The sequence below is a fragment of the Staurois parvus genome, unplaced genomic scaffold (assembly GCF_062004578.1).
Source record: "Staurois parvus isolate SC_StPar_1 unplaced genomic scaffold, SC_StPar_1.0 ptg000177l, whole genome shotgun sequence".
NCBI lineage: Eukaryota > Metazoa > Chordata > Amphibia > Anura > Ranidae > Staurois > Staurois parvus.
Window position 1 is genome coordinate 377697 of NW_028317973.1, and position 23045 is coordinate 400741.

A 23045-nucleotide genomic window follows, 5' to 3' on the forward strand; every position below is an offset into this window, starting at 1 on the left:
AGAGGATATTTTACTTGCAAAGGTTAAAATTACAGATGAAACTTCAGTGTGTTCAAAATTTCATGAACAGACTGTATGCGCTTCAAACTGAGGGAAATTCCACATCAGTGTCACATGAAGTTAAGCAACAAAGTGACACAGAAATATAAATTAATGCAGAAAATATATATGACACAGCCAGAAGGATAAAGGGAGATGGAAAAATGGAGAAGAGCATCGTGTGTGCATGTTTCAGAAATTTCTTTACAGACTATGGATTAAGCAATCAGCTCGAGCATGGAAATTAAAAGTAAGCAAAGTTTTGCCAGACAAAGGATTCATATGAAGCAGAGCTGACCCATGTCTATACTCGAAATGTGTAGATTCTGAATATATGTATTTTTTACTCTGGATGACTTGATTGTTGCTCACAAATAAAGTTGCAAAGTGGACAGCCAGCATTAACCAGCATTTTAAGACTACAAATCTTGGGGATGTGACATATTACCTAGGAATTAATGTACAGAGTAAAGAAGATGGCAGCTTCCTGTTAAAATCAGAAAGCTAAAATTGAGGCAGTGCTTCAGCAGTTTGGCATGACTGAAGCCAAAGAAGCAAATACTCCCATGGACACAGCATAACTAAAAACGGAAGGGGATGAGGATCTTCTTCCTACTACTGATCAGTACAGAAAATCAGTGGGTGCATTGCTATATATTGCAACCACTACACATTCAGACATCGCAGCTGCCATTTCTAAACGTGTGAATGAACCACGTCAAAGAGACTAGACGTCAATTATGAGAGTCATGAAATATCTTAAACAAACTAAAGACTTGAGTCTAAAGCTAACTGCAATTAGTGATTTGAACCTCGTAGGATATGTGAACTGACTGTGCAGGTGACCTAAGCAGTTGCAAATTCACAGGTGGTTACTTGTTCAAATTAGGAAACAGTCCTATAGATTGGTCCAGCAAGAAGCAGACCTCAATAACTTTGTCTTCTACAGAGGCAGAATACATTGCTGCTGCCTAGGCCAGTTAAGAAGCTGTGGTTAAGTCAATTGCCTGAATATCTTGGCGAGCAAATGCCCAAGCCTACAATTTATATGAGGACAATCAATCAAGGATGTAACAAACTTGCCACCAATGAGATCAATGTAAGAACAAAGCATATTAAGGTCAGACATCATCACGTTCCTGGTCTGGTTGAACAAAATGTAATTGTGCTTACGTATCGTGAGACTAATAACATGATCGCAGATGCTTTGACAAAACTGCTTACAAGAAACAGATTTAAACAACCGAGATCTAAGATGGGACTAATAGAAGGAATTGTTTAGTGGAGCTGTTGGAATACAGTGTTCATGTATTTTGTTCAACAACTACATTAGCCAGTAGATGGCAATGTTTCTAAATGTATAGCTGATCTCTGTTGTAAAACTCTATGTCTTTTCTCTGAATAAAAGTTTCTGTTTCCTGTTTGTAGAAAAGCAGCAGATAAACACGTGTGCCACAGACTGTCTGTTCTGTAGGGCTATATATACACAAATCTCTAACATTGAAGGTAAAGACTATTTAACAAAAATACCTTTCACATTGTAAAGGAAAGGCTCACTTGGTTTAGTAAATAAGGTGAAGCTGTGAAATCATGTGCAAGTAAAGATCCATTTTTTTTTTCATTTTCCTTGTACATTATTGGGTATTCAAAATGAACACAGCTTCACCTTTAGTTACATAAAAATCTGCCTTCAAAGTGAACATTCACCTTGGTAAGTGAAAAGCCTCTACTATTTTTATAAATCTCCAATGAAGTGTGAGAACATTTGATTGACACATGTTCTAGGTCAGGGACCCTGCTATGGCAGCTTCAATATTTTGAATCCTTGTGGCTCACTTTAAACTTAGTTGTCATATACTGTAATTTATTATCACGTTTATCTGGGTTCTGCTGCCTGCTAACTCATTTTATTACCATGTGTAAAATAGTTGTCATATGATGTCACAGGTTTTATTATGTATTTGCAGGAGTACATTTGTTGAGGGCCCACAAAACTATTTATGTTTCAGCATACAGTAGATAATCTTGATGAATCTGAGAAAAACTGAAATTTACAAAAAAAGGTTTTATTTAATGACACAAAGAACAAGGATAAGTTTTATATCTGGTGTTTCTCAGGTATGTAAGTAAATGATAAAAAAAAATATAAGGGGCATATTCATAAAAATCTGGTGAATACTGTTTTGTGTATTCATTGATATTTCCAGCCAACATTACCCACACTTATACTGCAAAGAATGTTAGTGAATAATCAAACTAGTGAATAGTACAGGATGAAGAAAGTTCTGATGTAACACGCAATCTCATTCTTTGCCTTTTGAAATGGTCTTTTATTAAATCATAGTGAATTAATGTGAAACGTAAAGGCAAAATTTACCAAGAATTGAACAAATGCAGCCACATTTTGCATTGAAGCAGCAATCATTGCAACAACAATCAGTGCATACCAAGTGCAATGCATGGGCACCTGTGAAACGCTTCCACCAGCTCTGTATGGACCTTGTTATGGGGGAGTAAACACTGGACTACAAGTGCAGTGATATCACTGCTCTTTTGCTCCATTCAGAGCTACAAGTGCTCCTGTTGCGATGGCATATGGAACTTGTAGTCTTACCCTCCACAGATTTGTGTGAATGGATACCATGGCTGTGTGAGTGAAGTTACACACAGCCTCATTAAATTAATATTAATAAAAATGTAGTTCCTAGGAAAAGCATCCTGTGAGTCACATAGTTGGGGAAGCGATTTGAGGATGGGGGAGCCATTCGGCGAACACTGAAAATGTAACTCCTGCGCATGTATGATGAAGTCAAATGATAGCACCTCTTACTCCTGCACTGCAGGCCAAAGCCTGCACATTCTTCCCGATCACATAACTTAATCTTAACCCCTTCACGCCGGCCGCACACAAATGTGCGGCCTCCCGGCCTCTGGGCCTAGATGCCGAGCAGCCACACATTTACCTTCATGTAACAAAAAACATATGTGCTAAGAGCGCGCACCCTGCGCGCTCCCAGCACACATGTCCGGTACTCACGGAAAGGTCCTGGTCTGCTCTTTCGATCGGGACCTTTCCCGATCATGTGACCACCATGATGACGCGTCACATGGTCCCTAAACCACGCCCCACCCGCCCCGCCTCCCGGCGTCTGAAACTCTTAAAGGGCTGGGAGGCGCCGGCGGGAAGGGGTTAAAGGATAAGTTTACCTTTTGGGAAAAAATAATAAATACACATATCTTTACAGGAAAAACAATCTCCATTTATATTTATTTTCCTAAGGAGCCTGGAAAGCATTGCACCCATGATCAGTGGATCAGGGGTGCAATGCCAGATTCCTGCAAACAAGCCCTGCAGTTTTCAGCCCATACCTTAATACGGGCTGACTGTTTACAAGCTACAGGGATTGTGAATGAAGTACGATGCTGCTCATCAGTGACTCTGCAGACCATTCAGAAGTAAAAGCCTTCAGCCGCAATGCAGTCATTAACAGGAAAACTGCAAGTAAATGATGTGGCACAGCCAAGTCATGGTGAAATTCACGCGGCTTTCATGTCCCTCTAGTGCAGTGGTTCTCAACCTTCCTAATGCCGTGACCCTTTAATACAGTTCCTCATGTTGTGGTGACCCCCAACCATAAAATTATTTATTTTCAGTAATTATAATTCATGAGTGTCGTTTTACCTCCAATACTGCTGCTTTCAACACAGTAGCTGCTTTTAACAGAGTAGCTACCTTCAACACAGCAGCTGCTTTCTACACAGTAGCTGCTCTTTACACATCGGAAATATGTGTTTTCTGATGGTCTTAGGGGACCCCTGTGAAAGGGTCGTTCGACCCCCAAAGGGGTCGCGACCCACAGGTTGAGAACCACTGCTCTAGTGTGAACCAGGGCTAAATGCGTGGGACTCTTTACAAAGTCAGTATACAAACTTCAAAATCATTCAGATTAATACGAGTAGGCTAAAAATAATTGAAATGCAGTGTGGAAATTAATATATGTTTGTTTTTTTTTTAACCATAGATACACTTTAAAGTGGAGAGAAGTCTCAGTATGTCACATGTATTGCTTCACAAATATGTACCTTGGACACAAGAGATCTTTTTAAACTGTATAAGCTACTGTACATGCTATAAAGAAGAAAATGTGTCTATTCTCTTCGAACATTGTTACTGATTAAAAAAAAAAAAGGAAACTACAATGGGCTATTGAAGCAATTAATAATCACTACAGGAACCATTGCCCAGACTCTTTTTATATACATGTGTGGATTGTAGACCTGAATGTATTTGCAAACTCTTAAGTTACATTTTCAATTTACTAAAGGACCAGTTTAATTTAACACCTTTACTTATACCAGCTTTTAGGAGTAAAAAATTAAATTCCTTCATGCACACTACAAATTCCACAGTTCATGATCCCTAGTCCAGGGGTTCTCAACAAGGGTTCATCCAGAGGTTGCTGGGGTTCCTTGAGCAATGAGCAATTTCTCCCTCTCAGGAAATTTCCAACTGACACCATTGATCTTTTTATATACAGTATCTATATGAGGGTAATTCTTCCTAATGACCACAAATGTAAGAAGCATTCTTCCTACTGACCGTCACATTATACTCATGATACTCACTTTACTCATAGCCACTTTAGGCAAGCTGCTAGCAGGCTTGAAAACATCTTGAAGGCCTGCTAGTAGCTTGTTTAACATCTTTCCACCTGGCCTATAGCAGATTAACGGCCAGGCTGGACACTCCTCCTTGTGACTGGGTGTCATATGACGTCCTGTCAAAAGGAGCCGCTCACCCCGGCCCGTAGCCAGTATCATGTGACCGCTGTGACCAATCACAGTAGATCACATGTCAACTGTATAAAGGATGGCTTCCTGTCATGCCATCCATTGTATACAATTGTGTTAGCTGTGAATGGTCAAAGCAGTCACATGGTGCAGACAGGGCCAATCACAGGCCAGAAATATATTGGTATTAGCAATCATTAAAAAAAAAAAAAAAAAATCTTGATCCCCAGAGTAGTTCAATGTTACTATTGTAACATTGCATTGCTTTGGTCACAATGTGTTGAAAAAAAAAATATAGTAAATAAAAAAAGAAAAAATGTAATAAAAAATAAAAATAAAATTGAAAAATTTGAAAAAAAAAAATTAATTATTGTAATTTTTTTTACATACTGTCACCAGTCTGTGTCCTTGATCACCACCACACCTGTTATATAATAACACTGTACTTGACTGGTGACAATAAGTAAAAAAAAAAAAATACAATTTTTTTTCTTTTTTTAATATCTACATTTTCTAAAAAATTGTAACACAAAATTACAACCTCCAAAAAAATATCACCATGCCTCTTACTAAATACCGTGGACTATATATTTTCCAAAAATAAGTAATTTGGGGGTATTTGTACTATCCTGGCATTTTCGAGCCTCAAGAAATGAGATGGGCCATCAGTACATTGATTGATTGTCAGATATATACCATGTACCATGGTTTGTGGACTCTATAACTTCCTACAGACTAAATAATATACACTGATTTGGAGTATTTTCACCAAGGACATGTAGCAGAATAAATTTTTTGACCTAAATTTATGAATACATTTTATTTATTTGCAAAATCTTATAACATTACAAAAAGAAAAATCAGTTTTTTTTTCCAAAAGTTTCAGGATTTTTTTTTGTTTATTTAGCAAAAAATAAAAAACTCACTGATTAAATACCACCAAAAGAAAGCTCTATTTGTGTGAAAAACAAAGATAATTTTTTTAATGGGTACAGTGTTGCATGACTGCACAATTGTCAAAGTGCAACAACACTGAAAGCTGACAATTGGCCAGAGCAGGAAGGGGGTAAAAGTGCCCAGTATTGAAGTGGTTAAACACTCCCATTAGGATCTGTGTTCAATATTTACAAACTGGAGCTGAATGCAAAGCTTCAAAAAAAGCTTGCTGAAAGCTTTGCAAATTCTTTGTCAAAGTTTTCTGTTCACACTGCTCTTATACATGCTGATGCCTGCGTGAAACAGGTTTTAGAATGCAAAAATCACCATTCAACACCATCTATATGCACCCCCTAACTCATGCAACTAGGGCCATGAGTTAGGGGCTCAAGCCCCAAATTACACTCTCTACTACCCCTCTGCAAATGGGTGGATAACATTATCGCTTTTCAGAGGGCTGTAGAACAGAGATGACCAGGCATTCAGGAGGCCCCTGAATTCCTGGTTTTATTATTTGGCCGAAGGGGGATTTTTCTATTGAAATACTGTGCTGCAACTCAAAGCCAAATGTTTGGCTGTGGACCACTTGTATGGGTTGCATTCGGCAGTGGTACTACCTACTAATCGTGACCTGTTGTATAGATTTTGCCACACCACAACCTCGGCAGTGTGTGATTGGAAGCTCCATGCAGGCAGGCCTGTGGACAGGCAGATATAAACAGTAGGGATGCACTGAAATTTCGATGGCCAAAATCAAAAGCACCGATACAAGTGCCGAAAAAACCCCACCCCTTGCCGCCGCCCACTGTTGCCCCTCGCGCCACCGGCCGCCGCTCAGTAGTTCAGCCTTACCTGAGAAACCATCGATCTCGGCGCTGGGCATAGAGATGAGTGAAGGAAAAAGGAGGCCGCCACACATCTCTATGCCCTTGGAGGACCGGAGCAATATCACTTCCCGTTCCAGCCATTTTTTTTTTTTTTTTTAAGCACTAGATCAATGCTTTTTTTTTTTTATCCAATGCTTTACATTGCAGAGAGATGTGGGGTCTTATTGATCCCATATCTCTCCATAAAGAGGACCTGTCACTAATTATCTCTGTCACAAGGGATGCATGCATTTCTTGTGATAAGAATAAAAGTGATAAATTTGTTTTTAAAGGAACAGTGCAAAAAAACAAAAACCAAAAAATTAAAAAAAAAAAGTTTAACGTGCCCCCGACCCCACACATAGTGGTGAACACATATGTAAATGGTGTTCAAACCACACATGTGAGGTATCGCCAGGAAGAGCAATCATTCTCAATCAATCGCACTAGACCTCCTCTGTAACTTTACATTGCTAACCTGTAGAAATTTTTAAAGCATCACCTACAGAGATTTCTAAGTACCGCAGTTTCACACCATTCCACAAGCATGCACAATTTTAAACCGTGACATGTTGGGTATCTATTTACACGCCATAACATCCTCTTTCATATTATACCAAACAATTGGGGTATATATTGTTCTTTTTTAATCAAAGTGTATTTTTTTACCAAAAAATATATATTCATTTTTAAAAACTGCACATTTCAGTTTCCGGCCAAGTGCATTTTGAATTTTCGTTTTTGGCACCAGAATATTCATTTTGGTGTACCACTAATAAACAGGCTTGTGTCTGTATACACCCTCCTACCTCCGAGTCCATTCAGGACTGCATCCTTTTCCGTTTTTGCAGGCCTCAGTGTGATAGAGCGGAGGTAGCCTGATGTAAATGGGTCTGCTGGATACACACTGAATGGGTGCAGGTGTTAAAAAGAAAACCTGACACCTGTCCTATTCAGCTGATTCAGCAAAGGAATTGTTCACAGACCCCCCTACTGATCGTAGTAGGCCCCACTCCATGTGAAAGGAGCCTTTGGTCCAGTTTAAAATGCAACTTCAGTCAGAAAGTGAAGTCCTGCTAGATCACTTCAGGCTGCCCAGGGGCGGACTGACAACTCATGGGGCCCCTGGGCAATAGGGGATCATGTGGCCCGTGTCCTTGCCCACACTCAAAAAAAGCCTATAAAAGGTACCAGGGGCATTTCATGGGGGCCCCTACTGACCCCGGGCAGTGCCCGAATGGTCAGTCCGCCCCTGGGCTGGCCCCTTTTTGCTTGTATAGCCACAGTATGGAAAACATAGCAAGTGCTTGGACTGGTTACAATCCTGTACTATACCTGCTCAGTTGCTCTCTATTTTTAGACAATGTCCTGAATTTGTAGAGGCCGGTCTGCTGACAGCCTAAAGATTTACTGCTGCTCAGTGGCTTTCGCAAAATGCTGGAAGCAATTTACAGCACATATTCATGTCGGTGGCATAATTATCAATGTAGAATGGATGTTCCATACTAAAGAACCTTCATTTCTATCAGCTTGCTATGAGTAAAGTTCTGCTCGAACTTGCAGCTTGGGGGAATACCTGCAGCTGAACAGTCTTTGTTTTATCTCCTCATATAAACTAGGCCTTACCTACTAAGTAAGCTATTGTCAGACCATTACAGCCAAGTCTTTGCAGTGTAACACAGGATTGATAGAGTCCCTGCTCGGTCCTTACACGGGGACTTCCTCAGCCGGCCTCCTATCACGGGGACTACCTCAGCCGGCCTTCTATAACTCTACACTGTCGATGCACTAACGCAACAGCGCCATCTAGTGACTGTATATAGGTATACCAAGCGGGAAACACTTGCTAAGCACAGATGGCCACCTCAGAGTGTACACTTCACGGCTCGTCTCTTGGGGCGGATGGGAGGACTAGCGCTGTGCTACTTGAACGTCACATGAGTAATGGATCTGTTCACATAATATCAGCTCACAGAGTTCTGGTGAAGAAGAGGCAGAGTTTGGTGAAAGGATGACACTACCCCCCTCTCCCGGTGTCTCTCACAGCACCGCCGTCCCTCACACACCTCTCCCCCGTCCGCTGCTAACAGTGCCGCCCCGTTTTCATTTTCTTCGAAATAACTTTAATAACAATATTTATTGATTACAAACTGACAGCAAAGGCGTGTTCCTGTGGCCGGGAGAGAGCAGCACTGAGCACCAGCAGTGGAGGGAGACTTTCCAGGGACCAGTCACTTCCTGTGTGTGGGAGGCAGTCAGTCAGGGACAGGCTGGAGGAGGCCGCTGAGTTGGGCCTGGTAAGACCGTGTTGCGTGTATGTGTGCTGAGGAGACAGCAGGGCAGTGACAGGAGAAGGCAGCAGGGCTGTATGTGGTGCCTGTATACAATGCCATGTGTACACACAGCCTGCAGTCACACATTCCATGTCATACAGGGTGTGGAGCATTCATAGACTGCCTGATAATCCCAGTGCTGGGTGAGCTTTCCAATACACAGCAGGATGTATGAAGAATGAGGGCTCATGCACACAGATGTACAGTGGGGATGTGGACACAGTGGTGAGGTATGGGCCCATTCACACCCCTCTGTTTTGGTCCATCTTACTTAGCTGTGTACACCAAAACTACACCCATCTGCATTCACGGTCTCATTAACATTGTATTTTACACTGTGCTTATGTAAACATTTACAGTGAAAAGTAAACTGGCTGCACACGGCTCCAGGCAGGCTTGTATAACCAAAGTATGTTTCTGCTGTATCTCCAGGTACCAGCGCGCTACGCAGCTGCAAGTATCACAGGAATAACAGATGCCAGCACTCCTGTTCGGCAGAAAACGTCTGGAATGCTTTATGAATGTGGCATTAAGCCCCCGTTCACGCCGGAGGGACTTGTCATGCAATTTGCCAGTTCAAAATTGCATGACAAGTAGCATCATATTTGTGCCTATGGCAGCCTTTCTCAGCCAGGGTGACCAGGCAAAATGTCTAAAATTTGCCCAAAACTTGTATACAGCCAGCCTTTTAATTGCAAAAATCCATAAGCTTTTATTGTGCACCATTACGACCTTCTAACTACCGGTGTCCTGACACCCAATTACATCAGTTGATAAGGAGATGTCAGTTGCCTGCACATCATCCTTGTTTGATCCTCCCTTGCCCGTCTCCATCAGTGCTGGAGTCACATTAGCTCAGTGATGGAGAAAAACTGAGGGAGAAGAGAAACACTGGAATACTACTCAGTACAAGTGTGCAAAAGTGTATTTGCTTTGGAAGAATAAATCCCCTCTAATGTTGGGTGCCCTACATATGTGGATGTTGCTGCATTATATAAAACTGTTAGAATACTTTTTCACATTTTAGAATAGGATGCCCTTTTAAAATTATGAACAGTCTAGAGGCACCCTATTTTAGAATGGGGCGCTTCAAGACTGTCCATAATTTTAAAGGGTTACTTGACTGAAAAAAGGTTGAGAAACTCTGGCTTATGGAACCGTTCAAATTGGTGCGTCTCTGACTTGCACCGATTCGAAAAAGGTTCCTGCACTGTTTTTGGCGATTTTCATGTGGGACTTAAATTGAGATAAAATCGCACAGCTGTCAGCAAGCCGCACATGAAATCACACTGGCGGCTTTGACATTGTGATGAAGTAGTGCGATTTCAAAGCAGTATTAGACACAAACACAGCTCTGTACAGGGAAACAACTATTTCCCTGTACGGAGCTGTGTTTATGTCTGAGCCTCCGTTCACATCAATGCAGCTTTGACAGCTGACTATTCTGTGTGACTTCATTGCAGCTTGCTACCATTCAGTTCAACTTCATTATCAGATGTCAATAAAAAGGTGCAAAGAAGTCACACAAAAATAGTGCAGGAACCTTTTTTAAAGTCACACCAATTAGAACAAGGCTATTGACAGATATAGGACGTGATATTGACCAGTCACACTGACTTTTTCTGCTGAATAGGAGTGCCGTCATCTTTCTCTTATTCATGTAAACATTTGTGCTAACATTTACATGTATACAGATTGACCCCTTACTTCCACCGACCCCGGCTCTTTATCTACAGATGCCCCTTACCTGCATAGACAGTTTTCTGGTAAAGGTGAACTAACCCTTTAAGGCCAAACTCACACAGCCAGTTAAATGCAGTCACCGGATTCCATCAGCAAGAATCAGCAGATTCTTGCAGTTGGAATGACCGGGGCATACGAATAGCAGCAGCCGCTCAGCCTATTTAAGCTAATGACAGGCTGACAGCGACTGCTGCTGTTCACATGTAGCTACACACAGAGCAGTTAGCTGTGGTTATGGATGGAGTCAGCTGCGTCCAGGCCTGGATATCCCTCTCTAACCACAGGTAACCGCTCTGCGTGTGGCTACATGCAAACAGTGGTTGCCAGTGTTGTCCTTCATTAGTTTTAAATAGGCTGAGTGGCTGCTGCTATTTGCACGCCTCGGTCATTCCAGCGGCAAGAATCTACTGATTCTTGCCGCTGGAATCTGATGGCTGCATGTAAACAGCTATGTGGATGTGACTTTAAAGAATGTAAATGGTGGAGGCGGGCACTGTAATAATGTGAACACTGTGATTGGCTTTCATTACGGTCACATAATTGAAAGCTCCAAGTATGCATCAGGAGCTTCCCGTGACATCTTAGCTACTGTGCTGGGAACACACTTTCAGCATAGAAGACCATTCTCCTTGGATTAATATATGCTTTGGCGTTAAAGCTCACCCACACAGTGTCCATATATATGCATACTGCCCTTGAGGGTTAGGGACTGACGTGAATGTACAATATCTGTATGTAAATTGATGGCGCTATAGAAGTACCTAAAATAAATAAATACTGCCGATGGGAACAGGTGAAATGGGCACTAAGTGCCACTGCTTAGTATAGTCTATAAAACAAAACCAGCCAAACAGCAGGTGATAATCAGTAAATCACTGTTGTGCAGCAATCCAGCAGCTCCAAGAGGAATAATTCCAGGAGTGGTGTAGTGCAATATGTGATCCAGTAGTCCACAGTAAGCACTTAGGAAAGCTGATGATCGTGTAAAACCACAGTACATAAAGTACAAATCATAAAAAAACATTTATTGACATACTGCAAGTTCAGTCTTTAATGAGGTAATTGATAATAGATCATCATTTTAAAACAAATGTATAGAATAACTGGACATAAAAGGGCATGAGGTCTCTGCTGCTAGCTGTTATTATAGCGATTATTCCATGCCCATAGAACCCAAGATGCCACTAATAGATAGGGACAAGGCAGTGATGACATGTGGTTGTGAATCTCAAAAATAATTACCTCCATTGGATGAGGATGGCAGAAACTGGATGCTGGACTGGTATAAGATGTGGGATCGTGTGGATGAATGGCCGGATGGCCAGCCGCATAAGTGGATGTTAATGTGGATACCAGTGCAGACAGATCGATGGTGTATGGCCGATCCTCAAGGCTGTCACACTGGAAGTGGATACCGCTGACTGAAAGTGGATGTTATGGACCGCAAGCTAAACATAAGCTTGAACTGAAGCTGGGACTGAGGCTTGGGCGGTCTTCAAGATTCCAAAATAGCTGCAGCAGGATCACGTATGCGTAGTGGGATGTGGGGCAGAGACAGAACACATGCCAATATGCATACATGATCCCGACGCTTAATCGAAGATCCACTGAATTCACAGTTTTTAGCTTCACATTTAGATTCCTTTGTTTTATTTTATTTTTTCAATTTGTGATATATTTGTGATAAACATAGCGAGGTTGATTTACTAAAACTGGAGAGGGCAAAATCTGGTGCAGCTGTGCAAGGTAGTTAGTCAGCTTCTAACTTCAAATTGTTCAATTAAGCTTTGGCAATAAAACCTGGAAGCTGAATGGTTTCCATTCAGAGTTGCACCAGATTTTGCACTCTCCAAATTTAGTAAATCAACCCTATTATTTACTTTTATCTTGGAGTAGTTTTTTTCTTCTGTGTCTAAGGTTGTGCTCACTGTTGTGGGACACTTGTTAACCATTCTTCTGTCAAAAAGCATGCACAGTGCAGCATGGCAGTTAATCTCATAAATTAGAATAGGTGGGAGCAATTGAATGAACAATTGAGCTTCAAATTGTATCACTGCTGTCTTATGGAAGGATGCTTTTTCTTACAACAGTTTATTTATACCAGTAATTTATATGTTTGCTCTAGGTTGAGGAAAGTACTTAGTCACTTCAAAATGGTGAGAATCTTGGCAAATGGGGAGATTGTTCAAGATGACGACCCTCGAGTAAGGGCAAGCACGCAACGTAGGGATAATAGTCCTCGCCAGGTGAGTCTATTTTTTTTGCATTCCTTTTTTATACAGCAGGGGTATTGAACTAAAATTTGCAAAGTTCTGATCAGTAAAATGTTTTTCCAGCAGAGGTCCAAATCACAATGCACTGCCTCCCTTTAGATCAAACCCATGAGAGTTAACTTTCCAGCAAGTGATTGGTTGCTAGGACATAGGCTGGTCCTCACAAACAATCACTTGCTAGTTAATATGAAAAGCTAACCACCTGACAGCTCCTGTTCCCGTCTTCCATGAGCTGTTCCTCCTGCACTCAGTTTATTATTATCCTGCCTCACAATCTCTGCGCTGTCTTGAGAATGATAACGGTGTAGGCTGGGGATAGAAGCAGCCCCCAAATGGTGTGACCACGGGTCCAGGCGGGACAGTGGCTTAGTCCAGATCTGGACCATGGACCACCATTTAGTGATGTGTGCTATACAGGAAAGTAACTGCTAAAACCTAACATGAACAGAATTGAATATTACATATTAGGGTATGTATATACAGTATCTCCCAGAAGTGAGTACACCCCTCACATTTTTGTAAATATTTGATTCTATCTTTTCATGTGACAGCACCGAAGAAATGACACTTTGCTAGAATGTAAAGTAGTGAGTGTACAGCTTATATAACAGTGTAAATTTTCTGTCCTCTCAAAATAACTCAACACACAGCCATTAATGTCTAAACTGCTGACAACAAAAGTGAGTACACCCCTAAGTGACAATGTCCAAATTGGGTCCAAAGTGTCAATATTTTGTGTGGCCACCATTATTTTCCAGCACTGCCGTAACCCTCTTGGGCATGGAGTTCACCAGTGCTTCATAGGTTGCTGCTGGAGTTCTCTTCCACTCCTCCATGACGACATCATGGAGGTGGTGGATGTTAGAGACCTTGCGCTCCTCCACCTTCCTTTTGAGGATACCCCACAAATGCTCAATAGGGTTTAGGTCTGGAGACATGCTTGATAAAACTAGAAAAGGATAAAAGAAAGAGCACCAACCTTGCGCATTACCTCAGTAAATAGTGAATAATTTTATTAAAGAAATATACTCACAAGAGTATCAATAAAACAGGCATAAAATCACCATAGTCCACACAGGGTTACAGGTCACATGCAAATTCCATCCAAAGAGGAGATAAAAGCTAACTCGTTTCGAAGGGTGATCCCTTCTTCATCAGAGCTGGGTTTGACAAATAACAAAACCTCAATTTGGCAGAGTTCCTATAGCTAGGAGGCATTCAGCCACTGACTGTCAGTATTTCAGCCTGTTTAGACTTGCTTGGCCAGTCCATCACCTTTAACCTCAGCTTCTTTAGCAAGGCAGTGATCGTCTTGGAGGTATGTTTGGGGTCGTTATCATGTTGGAATACTGCCTGCAGCCCAGTCTCCGAAGGGAGGGGATCATGCTCTGCTTTAGTATGTCACAGTACATGTTGGCATTCTTGGTTCCCTCAATGAACTGTAGCTCCCCAGTGCCGGCAGCACTCATGTAGCCCCAGACCATGATACTCCCACCACCATGCTTGACTGTAGGCAAGACACACTTTTCTTTGTACTCCTCACCTGGTTGTCGCCACACACGCTTGATGCCATCTGAACCAAATAAGTTTATCTTGGTCTCATCAGACCACAAGACATGGTTCCAGTAATCCATGCCCTTAGTCTGTTTGCGGGCTTTTTTGTGCATCATCTTTAGAAGAGGCTTCCTTCTGGGATGACAGCCATGCAGACCAATTTGATGCAGTGTGCAGCATATGGTCTGAGCACTGACAGGCTGACCCCCCACCCCTTCACCTCTGCAGCAATGCTGGCAGCAATCATACATCTATTTCCCAAGACAACCTCTGGATATGCTGCTGAGCACGTGCACTCAACTTCTTTGGTCGATCATGGCGAGGCCTGTTCTGTTTAAACCACTGTATGGTCTTAGACACTGTGCTGCAGCTCAGTTTCAGGGTCTTGGCAATCTTCTTATAGCCTAGGCCAACTTTGTGTAGAGCAACAATTCTTTTTTTCAGATCCTCAGAGAGTTCTTTGCCATGAGGTGCCATGTTGAACTTCCAGTGACCAGTATGAGAGAGTGAGAGCGATAACACCAAATTTAACACACCTGCTCCCCATTCACACCTGAGACCTTGTGACACTAACGAGTCACATGACACTGGGGAGGGAAAAGGGCTAATTGGGCCCAATTTGGACATTTTCACTTAGGGGTTTACCCACTTTTGTTGCCAGCGGTTTAGACATTAATGGCTGTGTGTTGAATTATTTTGAGGGGACAGCAAATTTACACTGCTATACAAGCTATACACTCACTACTTTACATTCTAGCAAAGTGTCATTTCTTCAGTGTTGTCACATGAAAAGATATAATAAAATATTTACAAAAATGTGAGGGGTGTACTCACTTCTGTGAGATACTGTAGAAATCATACCACCCTACAAATCGTGCACATTGCTAAAAACATGGACTTTTATGTCAAAATTAATTATTTGTCTCACAAAATATTAAGAAACAATCAATTGTGAAGATAACACCCATAGAAACCCTGTCATACTGTGTCTTTCGTTTTTGCTAATGCAGACTAGGAACTCAAAGGAAAATGTTGATTGGTTGCTCCAGCATTTTTAGTACTTTTCCAGTTTCTTCCTTTCTCCAGAGCCCCAATGGTGTCCTTTAGATATGTTCACTTATAGACGTATTGGATTATAACTTTGTGTTATTAAAATACCTTTTTAGGAAAGAAAGATATAAATTCAATGCAGATATTATAACTTTTAACTAATTGCTTTTTTACAAAATGTTTCTGTAATTTGATTTGCTGTGTCTTTAGAATTTCCTGTAGTTTATATAATTTCTTATGCTTTCAGGGATTGTTTAACACGATTGGAAATAATGGACCAGGACCACAGCAAGTTCCACAAGATGGGGCAAGACAGGAGGGGCGATCCCCTTTTACTGACTTTAATCAGCAATTGGTGAACATGGGATTCCCACGCTGGAATCTTGGAAACCAGGTTGTAGAGCCAGTCATGTCCATTCTCATTCTCTTTCTCATTCTAATGATGGGTGTTCGTGGCTTGCTCCTTATAGGCTTAATATATGTTGTATCCCACCTCAGCCAGCGATAACTGCAAACATGGGATTCTGGGAAATGAAACAGGAAGATAAATCAGAAGTCTGCAGCTGTGAATAACTTTTGTGATGGTGCTTGTTGGAGAAGTTCAGGTTCCCCTCAGAAGAGCCAAACTTTATGAACATGTTCGCCTAATGGAGATCAATAAATGTATCCAGCTTTCTTTAGGACCAAATTCTCTGTGATCAACAGTAAAGTAAATCTGGACTTGACAGGAGCAGAAGCCTTTTTATCCATGCTGTCTAATTCTCTTATTTAATTCCTATATCTATTTCTACTTTCACTATTATATATTTGTATGCTAAAATAATTCAATTAAGTGAACAACTGCATGCACTTGTAACTACATGATATAGAATGAATATCTTTTGCATTCCAGGTGTTCAAGGTCTGTAATTTTTAGGACTAATATATATTTGGGTGTATTACTATGAAAGTTTGCAGGTCATGGGATGCACAGCTTACTGAAACAGGTGTTAAAGTGGTTGTAAAGGAATTTAAAATAAATTAATTAATAAAAAAGATGAACAATTTGAATACCCAAGCCCTCCCATATGTGACTAGCACTTTGGAATGTTTGTTAAATATCAAATCCTTGTATTAGCAGGGCACATAGACATCTGACACTTCTGGAAGTGCCAAATGCCAAAGATAATTGATGGAGGTTGCCACACTGTAATAGGGGGATGAGAGCTGCTGCAGAGGTGAGTATACTCCCTCCCCCCCTTATTGGGAGATTTTAGAAACCTAACATGGTCTCTTTAACAACAATCACATCTCAAGTTGTTTATTCCAGATACCCCTGCCTCCTGGTGCATCTGACATTATGTTGCTTGGACAACCCATAAAGGTTTAAACTACACGTCATGAGAGAAACTTATAAGCATTTAAGCTTCCACTGGATCCCTGACTTTTTCTGTCTTAATTGCTGCATACTTGCTTGGTGTGTTTGACTCAGATGTTCTGAAGTAAAACACATGGGTGAACAGTAGCAGCCTATTGCTTTGGTGACCAGGTTTTCTTTAAATGTCAGGACATTCTTCCCATCAGATAAACTAAAGAAGCTTCTGAATAAGTGGTTAAACACTTTTGAAGATGGTTATGTGGTGTTTTGATCTCAGCACTGCAGTATTCCTATAGTGATGCACAGCCTCTATTTTTGTTAACATCAAATTAAGGAATTAGTTGCACTAGCCAGTTTGGGCTAAATCGTCCAGTGAATAAAATAACATCTGGAATTTGATGGGTTGCTATTTGCCGTAGAGGCACTTCTTCAGAATAACATGTTAAGCAATACATTTTCACTAGCAGCTTATGTCTTATTTCTACTAGTCTTATTTCTTCTATTTTCTATAATATGATGAGATTGTATTTGTTTTGTACAGCAGCGAAATTAAATTCCGGGTGTGTTTTGTGTGTGGATTTTTTCTTCAAATTAAATAAACTTGGTTCTGGACATTGGCAAAGTACATCTGTGTGGCTTATTTATTTCAAACATTGCCTTGTGCTAAACTTTGATAAAAAAAAAAAAAAAAAGCAATTCTATTCAAGTATGTGTTCTTAACTCAGAAAAGTATCTTCTGTTGCTCTCAGCCTCCTCCAAATCTCCAAACTCCTTTCTTCTGTTGCCATTGTGGCCAGAGTTCTTGTTATAGGGTTGCTACATTTGTTCCCTCTGTATGTAAGAATGTAACCACCTCTTTTTTGTTCCTGAGATGTAGTATGAACTATGGGATTTGTAGTGTACGTAGAACAATGCACATGAATGCACCCAAATGCAATGCTCAATACAAACAAATGGAAAAGAGAGAGAAAAGGAGAGCTTTGGGAGCTCATGGAAGACATGACAGAGAGGCAGAAAAAAACAAACTATTTCATGAAAACTAGATTACAGGTCGATTAAGTAGTTGAGGTGTATAGATTATTTTTGGAGAATAAGTACTGTATTTTGTTAAGTGTCACTTTAGATGATTGCATATAGATAACATGAACCTTAGAGGGAAAAAGATATCAGTTCAAGTCAGAAAGTCTGATCTCTAGGAAACCGATCTGGTACTGTGCATGAGAGATGGCATTCAATTAGCCATCAGACAGAGAGGTAGTATAACAAACCGGTAATAGACAGCAGTCTCATCTTCCCTCGTAGGCGTGCAGGATAAAGCATGGTGTATTTGATATGGAGGAGGCAGCGTTTTATTTCCAGAAATCGAGTGCTTTGGCGCTGAACCTCTAGAGAAATCTGGGAACACTATTATGGTGTTTTGAAATGGGATGTTACCTTTTTCTTTTTTGATTATAAGGACCAAAGAGGATTGGATCTCAGTCCTTATAATTGAGGAATTTGGCAATGAATGTGCGGAGAGGGAGGGGGCATCCTACAGAGGTTGCCGTGCCCATTCAACCACAAAAGAGGCAGAAAAAGTTCCCTACCGTATGTAGTAATCAGCAGTTCTTCCAGGAAGGTGGCTGGATTTGTGCCCTTCATCAGGCGGATCAATAAAGCAAACGTTGAGCCTATTCTCCAGGTCATTCTGCTTTTGTTGAAGCTGACTGGTGTTGTATGCACTCAGAGGAGTCCTGAAGCAGGGCAATGGCATTGGCTTAGTCGGGTCTCAGATTGGATGACCTTGTCCTGGAGCTTCTGCAAGTCCTGGTGAATTAGAGATATGTCTATTTTCCGCTCCTTAATTTTGCTGGTAAGGGAAGCCTGACAGGCTGAGATGGCGTCCAGGGCTTTAGCGGTGTCCGACATAGGCTGTTCTTTCTCAGGAGAATGGAACTCCATCAGCCCCCCTGTGGCTTGTCCTGTTGCCTGATTTTCTCCAGTTTAGTGGCATCCAGGACTTTCTGAGGTGGTGATATGGTACAGGAGAAGATGGGATCCCCCAAGGCTGTCACAGGTGATCAGCCGAGCAAGAGAACTAGCAGGATAAGGGGATAAGTGTAGATTGTGAGCGGAGCGTAGCTCACCAGCGCTGTGCTCCATGCCACTCAAAGCCACATCTCCCGAGTCTCAATGTGAATAATGTCACTTTTTGCACTTTGTAACCATTACTTTCCTGGTGCCTCCATCATTCCACTCGATTGAGACCATAGCGTATCCGTTTTAGAAAAAAATCTGGTTGACTTTCTTCAGTAAAAGTGAGTAAAATTGTTTTTTTATGTAATGTAGATCATCATATACTCATGTGTCAATCAAGGTAAACAAATTGATGTGCAACACAAGAGCCAGTAGATATTTCCCTTTTTGGTATTAGAAAACAGTTAATGTTCAAGTTGTGAAACTTTAGACGCAGTATTTGTCCTACATATAAATAAAATGCTTTGCAAATGAATATATTTTTAGTGCTATATATTACAGGCCAGCTGAAATAACTGTGTATAAACTGCCTTAAATCTGTTATACACCATCTTCCCTATGAGGTGTCATGTTGTGTGCTACTACACTAAACTGCCTGAAGAATCATTCATAAATCAGTTCTCCCCCTCCACTTTGAGCAGAGAGCCCTGACAGTCACTGGCTCTCTGCTCTGCCCCTCCAGCGCTCACTGGAATTGGGTTGGGCTGGCTCGGGCTCTCAGCAGATTACTGAGAAGCTGACCATATGGTTGGGATCTTTTGAGAGCTTAGACTGGCTCTGTGTCTTTAGCCAGCTATCTGCTGAAAACGGGTCACAGAAGTGCAGAATTAAGGGCACTCCTGTGACCCACAGAAGTGGGGCCAAAAAAAAGCTTAGGCTATCCTCGTTTAAAGTGTTATTAAACCCACAACAGTAAAATCAGTCTGTATATGCAGTATAGCATACTCTGCGTTGTGTAAAAAGGCCATTTTATCTTGACTTCTCTGCTCCTCCTCTTGTTCAGATGTCCACATCTTATCTCCTGATAAGACAGACTGAACTGTAGCCATTCTGCACATGCTCAGTTTAGTGTGTATTGCTAGAGAGGTTTCTTTCTTTTTCTTGGGAGAGTGCTTTTGTTCAGCAGTGTCCACACAGAGGTCAGGGATTTTGCATCCTAGAGCAGAAAAAACTCCTACAAGCTATAACCAGTGCTCAGCTGCACACTGATAGAAGTCGAAGTCACAAGACTGCTGTAACTACTGATGAGAAAAGGTATTTAGCAGTTTATATTTACTATTATTGCACTTCCATGTTCTGTGTACTGTGGGAGACCAGATATAGTGAATGCAGGGTCCTTGGTTTAGTAATACTTTAAGATGTGTTGATTGGTTCTATTGGCATTTTTACACCTTGCTCTTACATTAGGAATGGGCAAATAAAATGAGGGGAATTAAAGTGGTATTAAACCCCAAAACAAAAATGTAATACATTGCAGTTTACCAATTATTATAAGGGTGGGGGGGGCTAAATTATGTTCCCTTTTTTTGGCTTTTTTCTCCTGCTGATCCAGCCAATAAAACACTCTGTTTTAAGGTGACTGCCTTCTGAATGAAGTAGTAAAGCAGACAAATGGAAACAGCTCCCACTACCATTTTATAAGCAGTGACAGCAAGCAGTTTGTTTCCTTTTTGGATAAAGGTTTTACATAAATTAATAAATGCTGAACATTGTAAGCTCTCCTTTCAGTGTTAAAGAGATTGCCTCAGGGCTCTAACTGTTACTTTGTCTGACCAGCTTGGGCTGCTAAGGTAAGATGGATTACTGGCTGGATCACCAAGTGACATAAAGGACACAAGCCTAAAAAGAAAACTATTGCAACCATCACATCTAAGGATTGGAGAGCTGCAATTTAATACATTTTTGTTTTTGGGTTTAATACTGCTTTAACAAAGAGTGGTGCAAGCATGACACTTGAACCACTCTTCTAAACATAAAAAATGGAGCAGATGCTTCTAAAGGGCTGCAAGCTGTGTCTGTGACAGGCGGCACAAAGAATGGATGGTTAGAGCTGCCAATCACCACCCCCTCGATTCACCTCCCCCCCCCCCCCATTCCACATTTGGTGGAAATCTGTGGCAGTTTTCTATGTGAAAAAACTGCATCATTCTCGCTATTAATTAGGAGCAGATCTGCTCTAGTTGTTCTTTCACTTTTATTTAATGTGCTGTGTGCCACTCCTGACAGTTTTCTGCACCATTATTATGGAGTAGGAAGCATAGTTAATTCCCTGGAATCTTGATGGATATTGCTATACAGCCATGCACTATAAGATTCTTTGTGGTCTGTCGTAATCCTGACAGCTTCAGGTCCTCTGTGTTGGTGTGCTGATTTCCTACAGTATACGGTGTTTTGCTCTGTATCTCCATCTTTCTATTTGTATCTTGTAGCCACTAAATGTCAGTTCTTCAGGCTAACCTACAGTAGTATTTTAAAACACATGGCTGTGCTGTGATGCACAGTAAAACATTACCACCAGTAAAAAATCAGGCTTTGTAAGTCTGCTGTTCAGAACAGCTAAAGCTAATTTCTGATTGCCACCATTGTTAAAACACCTTTGTTGTGTGTTCTATATTATTAAACAAATACATTTTGTAATAAAATAGCAATTTTGTGTTGTGTTAAGATCTAATCTTATGAAGCTTTTAAATATCAATTTAAATCTGTGTATATTCTTAGCTCTTCTGCCCTCACTGTTATGCACTGTTGAACAACTATAATGCTGTAATTTTTACTGCGAGTGACCTCACCCGACTAAACAGAAGGATTATCCCAGTTACTTGAAGAGGAAGTTTAGTTGATCTATAGCAATTTGTTTAAGATATTTTCCTCATATACTCCTTACGCTTCCTAGTTGGTATTATCATTCAGATATTGTCAGGCATATCTGTGAATATTGGTGAGTTTTTATACAGTTGGCAGGTATCGTGGATATGTGAACATTTTTCTAAATACAATATATACAGCACATTTTAAACATTTTCTATTTAATAACCTTCAGCTAGGATTGAATTGCTTCAACAACTGAATGGATAGATTCTACCACCGACAGTTTCAATTAAAATCATGAAACTGCTGGTAATTGATTGCTTTCATCCATTTGGTCATTTTTATTCAATAGTAAAGTAAACTGAAAGTGATTAAAATTGCTAGAAAGTTGCTGTGTATGACTAGCACTAGGATTCTTAAAAGTCTATCACATCAAGGTGCCTTTGTATTTCTTATGTTAATAGTGGGGGCACGCAGGGCATAGTCTCATTCAATAATAAAATTGAGCATTAGAGTTTATCTTCATGATCTAAATGACAATAGTCAAGGCATTATGGGATAAGTAAAGCAGGCAACCATGTATCAAGCCCAGTGGCCATTTACAAGTCATAAAACACTGCTCTACAAAATATGCAGAGGGGTCTAGGTCATGATGGACTCCATAGAAGTAGTTTATTTTATAGAACACATATTAGTAGTTTATTTTATAGAACACATATTACTGGGTTTTTTCTTTATTAGATATTAAGCACACAGTTATTACTTTTACCAAAATTTTGCTGAATGAAAAGTTACATTTGCCATCAACTGGCTACACATTCTTTTTATATGTAAATCATAGCATTGTAAATACTGCTATTCAGGTAACAACAGATAAAAATTTAATAATAGTATTTGGTGATTTATTCATACGATAATTTTATGTTTTGAATCCACCTTACAATGATCAAAGGGTAACAACTGTGAATTACTTTTCTATACAGTCTTCATATCAGCCCATGTCCATAGGAACCAATAAGCTCTAGATGGTCATAACAGTCATAATCCAGAAGAGTATTCTGATTGCTTGATACAGAAAATAAGATTTGTTTTTTTTCGCACACTTTTCATATATTCACAAACCTATCTGTTTGGACTCCTAAGCTGACCCTAAACATGAGGTAATCATCACTCAGCCTGTCAGGTTTCTACCATCTCAGACAACAGTCATGTGTCTATTAGAGCAGCAGACAAAATAGGTTAATCATTCTCAAGGGTAAAGATCAAGATACAGTGCCTT

At 40.6% G+C, this 23045-nt stretch overlaps 1 protein-coding gene and 1 pseudogene across 3 annotated transcripts; both read left to right on the top strand.

Moving 5' to 3' along the window:
* The first annotated feature begins 575 nt into the window (after nucleotides 1-575).
* LOC149462286 (uncharacterized) lies at nucleotides 576-9562 on the top strand (annotated as a pseudogene).
* Nucleotides 8519-17567, top strand: FAM241B (family with sequence similarity 241 member B). 3 transcript variants are annotated; one of them, XM_089677087.1, is made up of 4 exons: nucleotides 8519-8929; nucleotides 12834-12954; nucleotides 15833-15979; nucleotides 16084-17567. In XM_089677087.1, exons 2-4 carry the CDS (start codon nucleotides 12862-12864, stop codon nucleotides 16156-16158), a joined length of 315 nt encoding a protein of 104 aa, XP_089533213.1. In that variant the 5' UTR covers nucleotides 8519-8929; nucleotides 12834-12861; the 3' UTR covers nucleotides 16159-17567. The 3 variants fall into 3 exon arrangements, with proteins under 3 accessions (XP_089533213.1, XP_089533210.1, XP_089533211.1); XM_089677084.1 differs by having other exon boundaries at nucleotides 8540-8929; nucleotides 15833-17567; XM_089677085.1 differs by lacking the exon at nucleotides 8519-8929 and adding an exon at nucleotides 10486-10731 and having other exon boundaries at nucleotides 15833-17567.
* Nucleotides 17568-23045: the final 5478 nt, after the last annotated feature.

Bases quoted from the DNA above. Each gene is read 5' to 3' on its own strand.
- FAM241B (XM_089677084.1), top strand. From the start codon at position 12,862: ATGGTGAGAATCTTGGCAAATGGGGAGATTGTTCAAGATGACGACCCT. The intron at 12,955-15,832 runs GTGAGTCTATTT...TTATGCTTTCAG, and splicing joins GGGATAATAGTCCTCGCCAG to GGATTGTTTAACACGATTGG.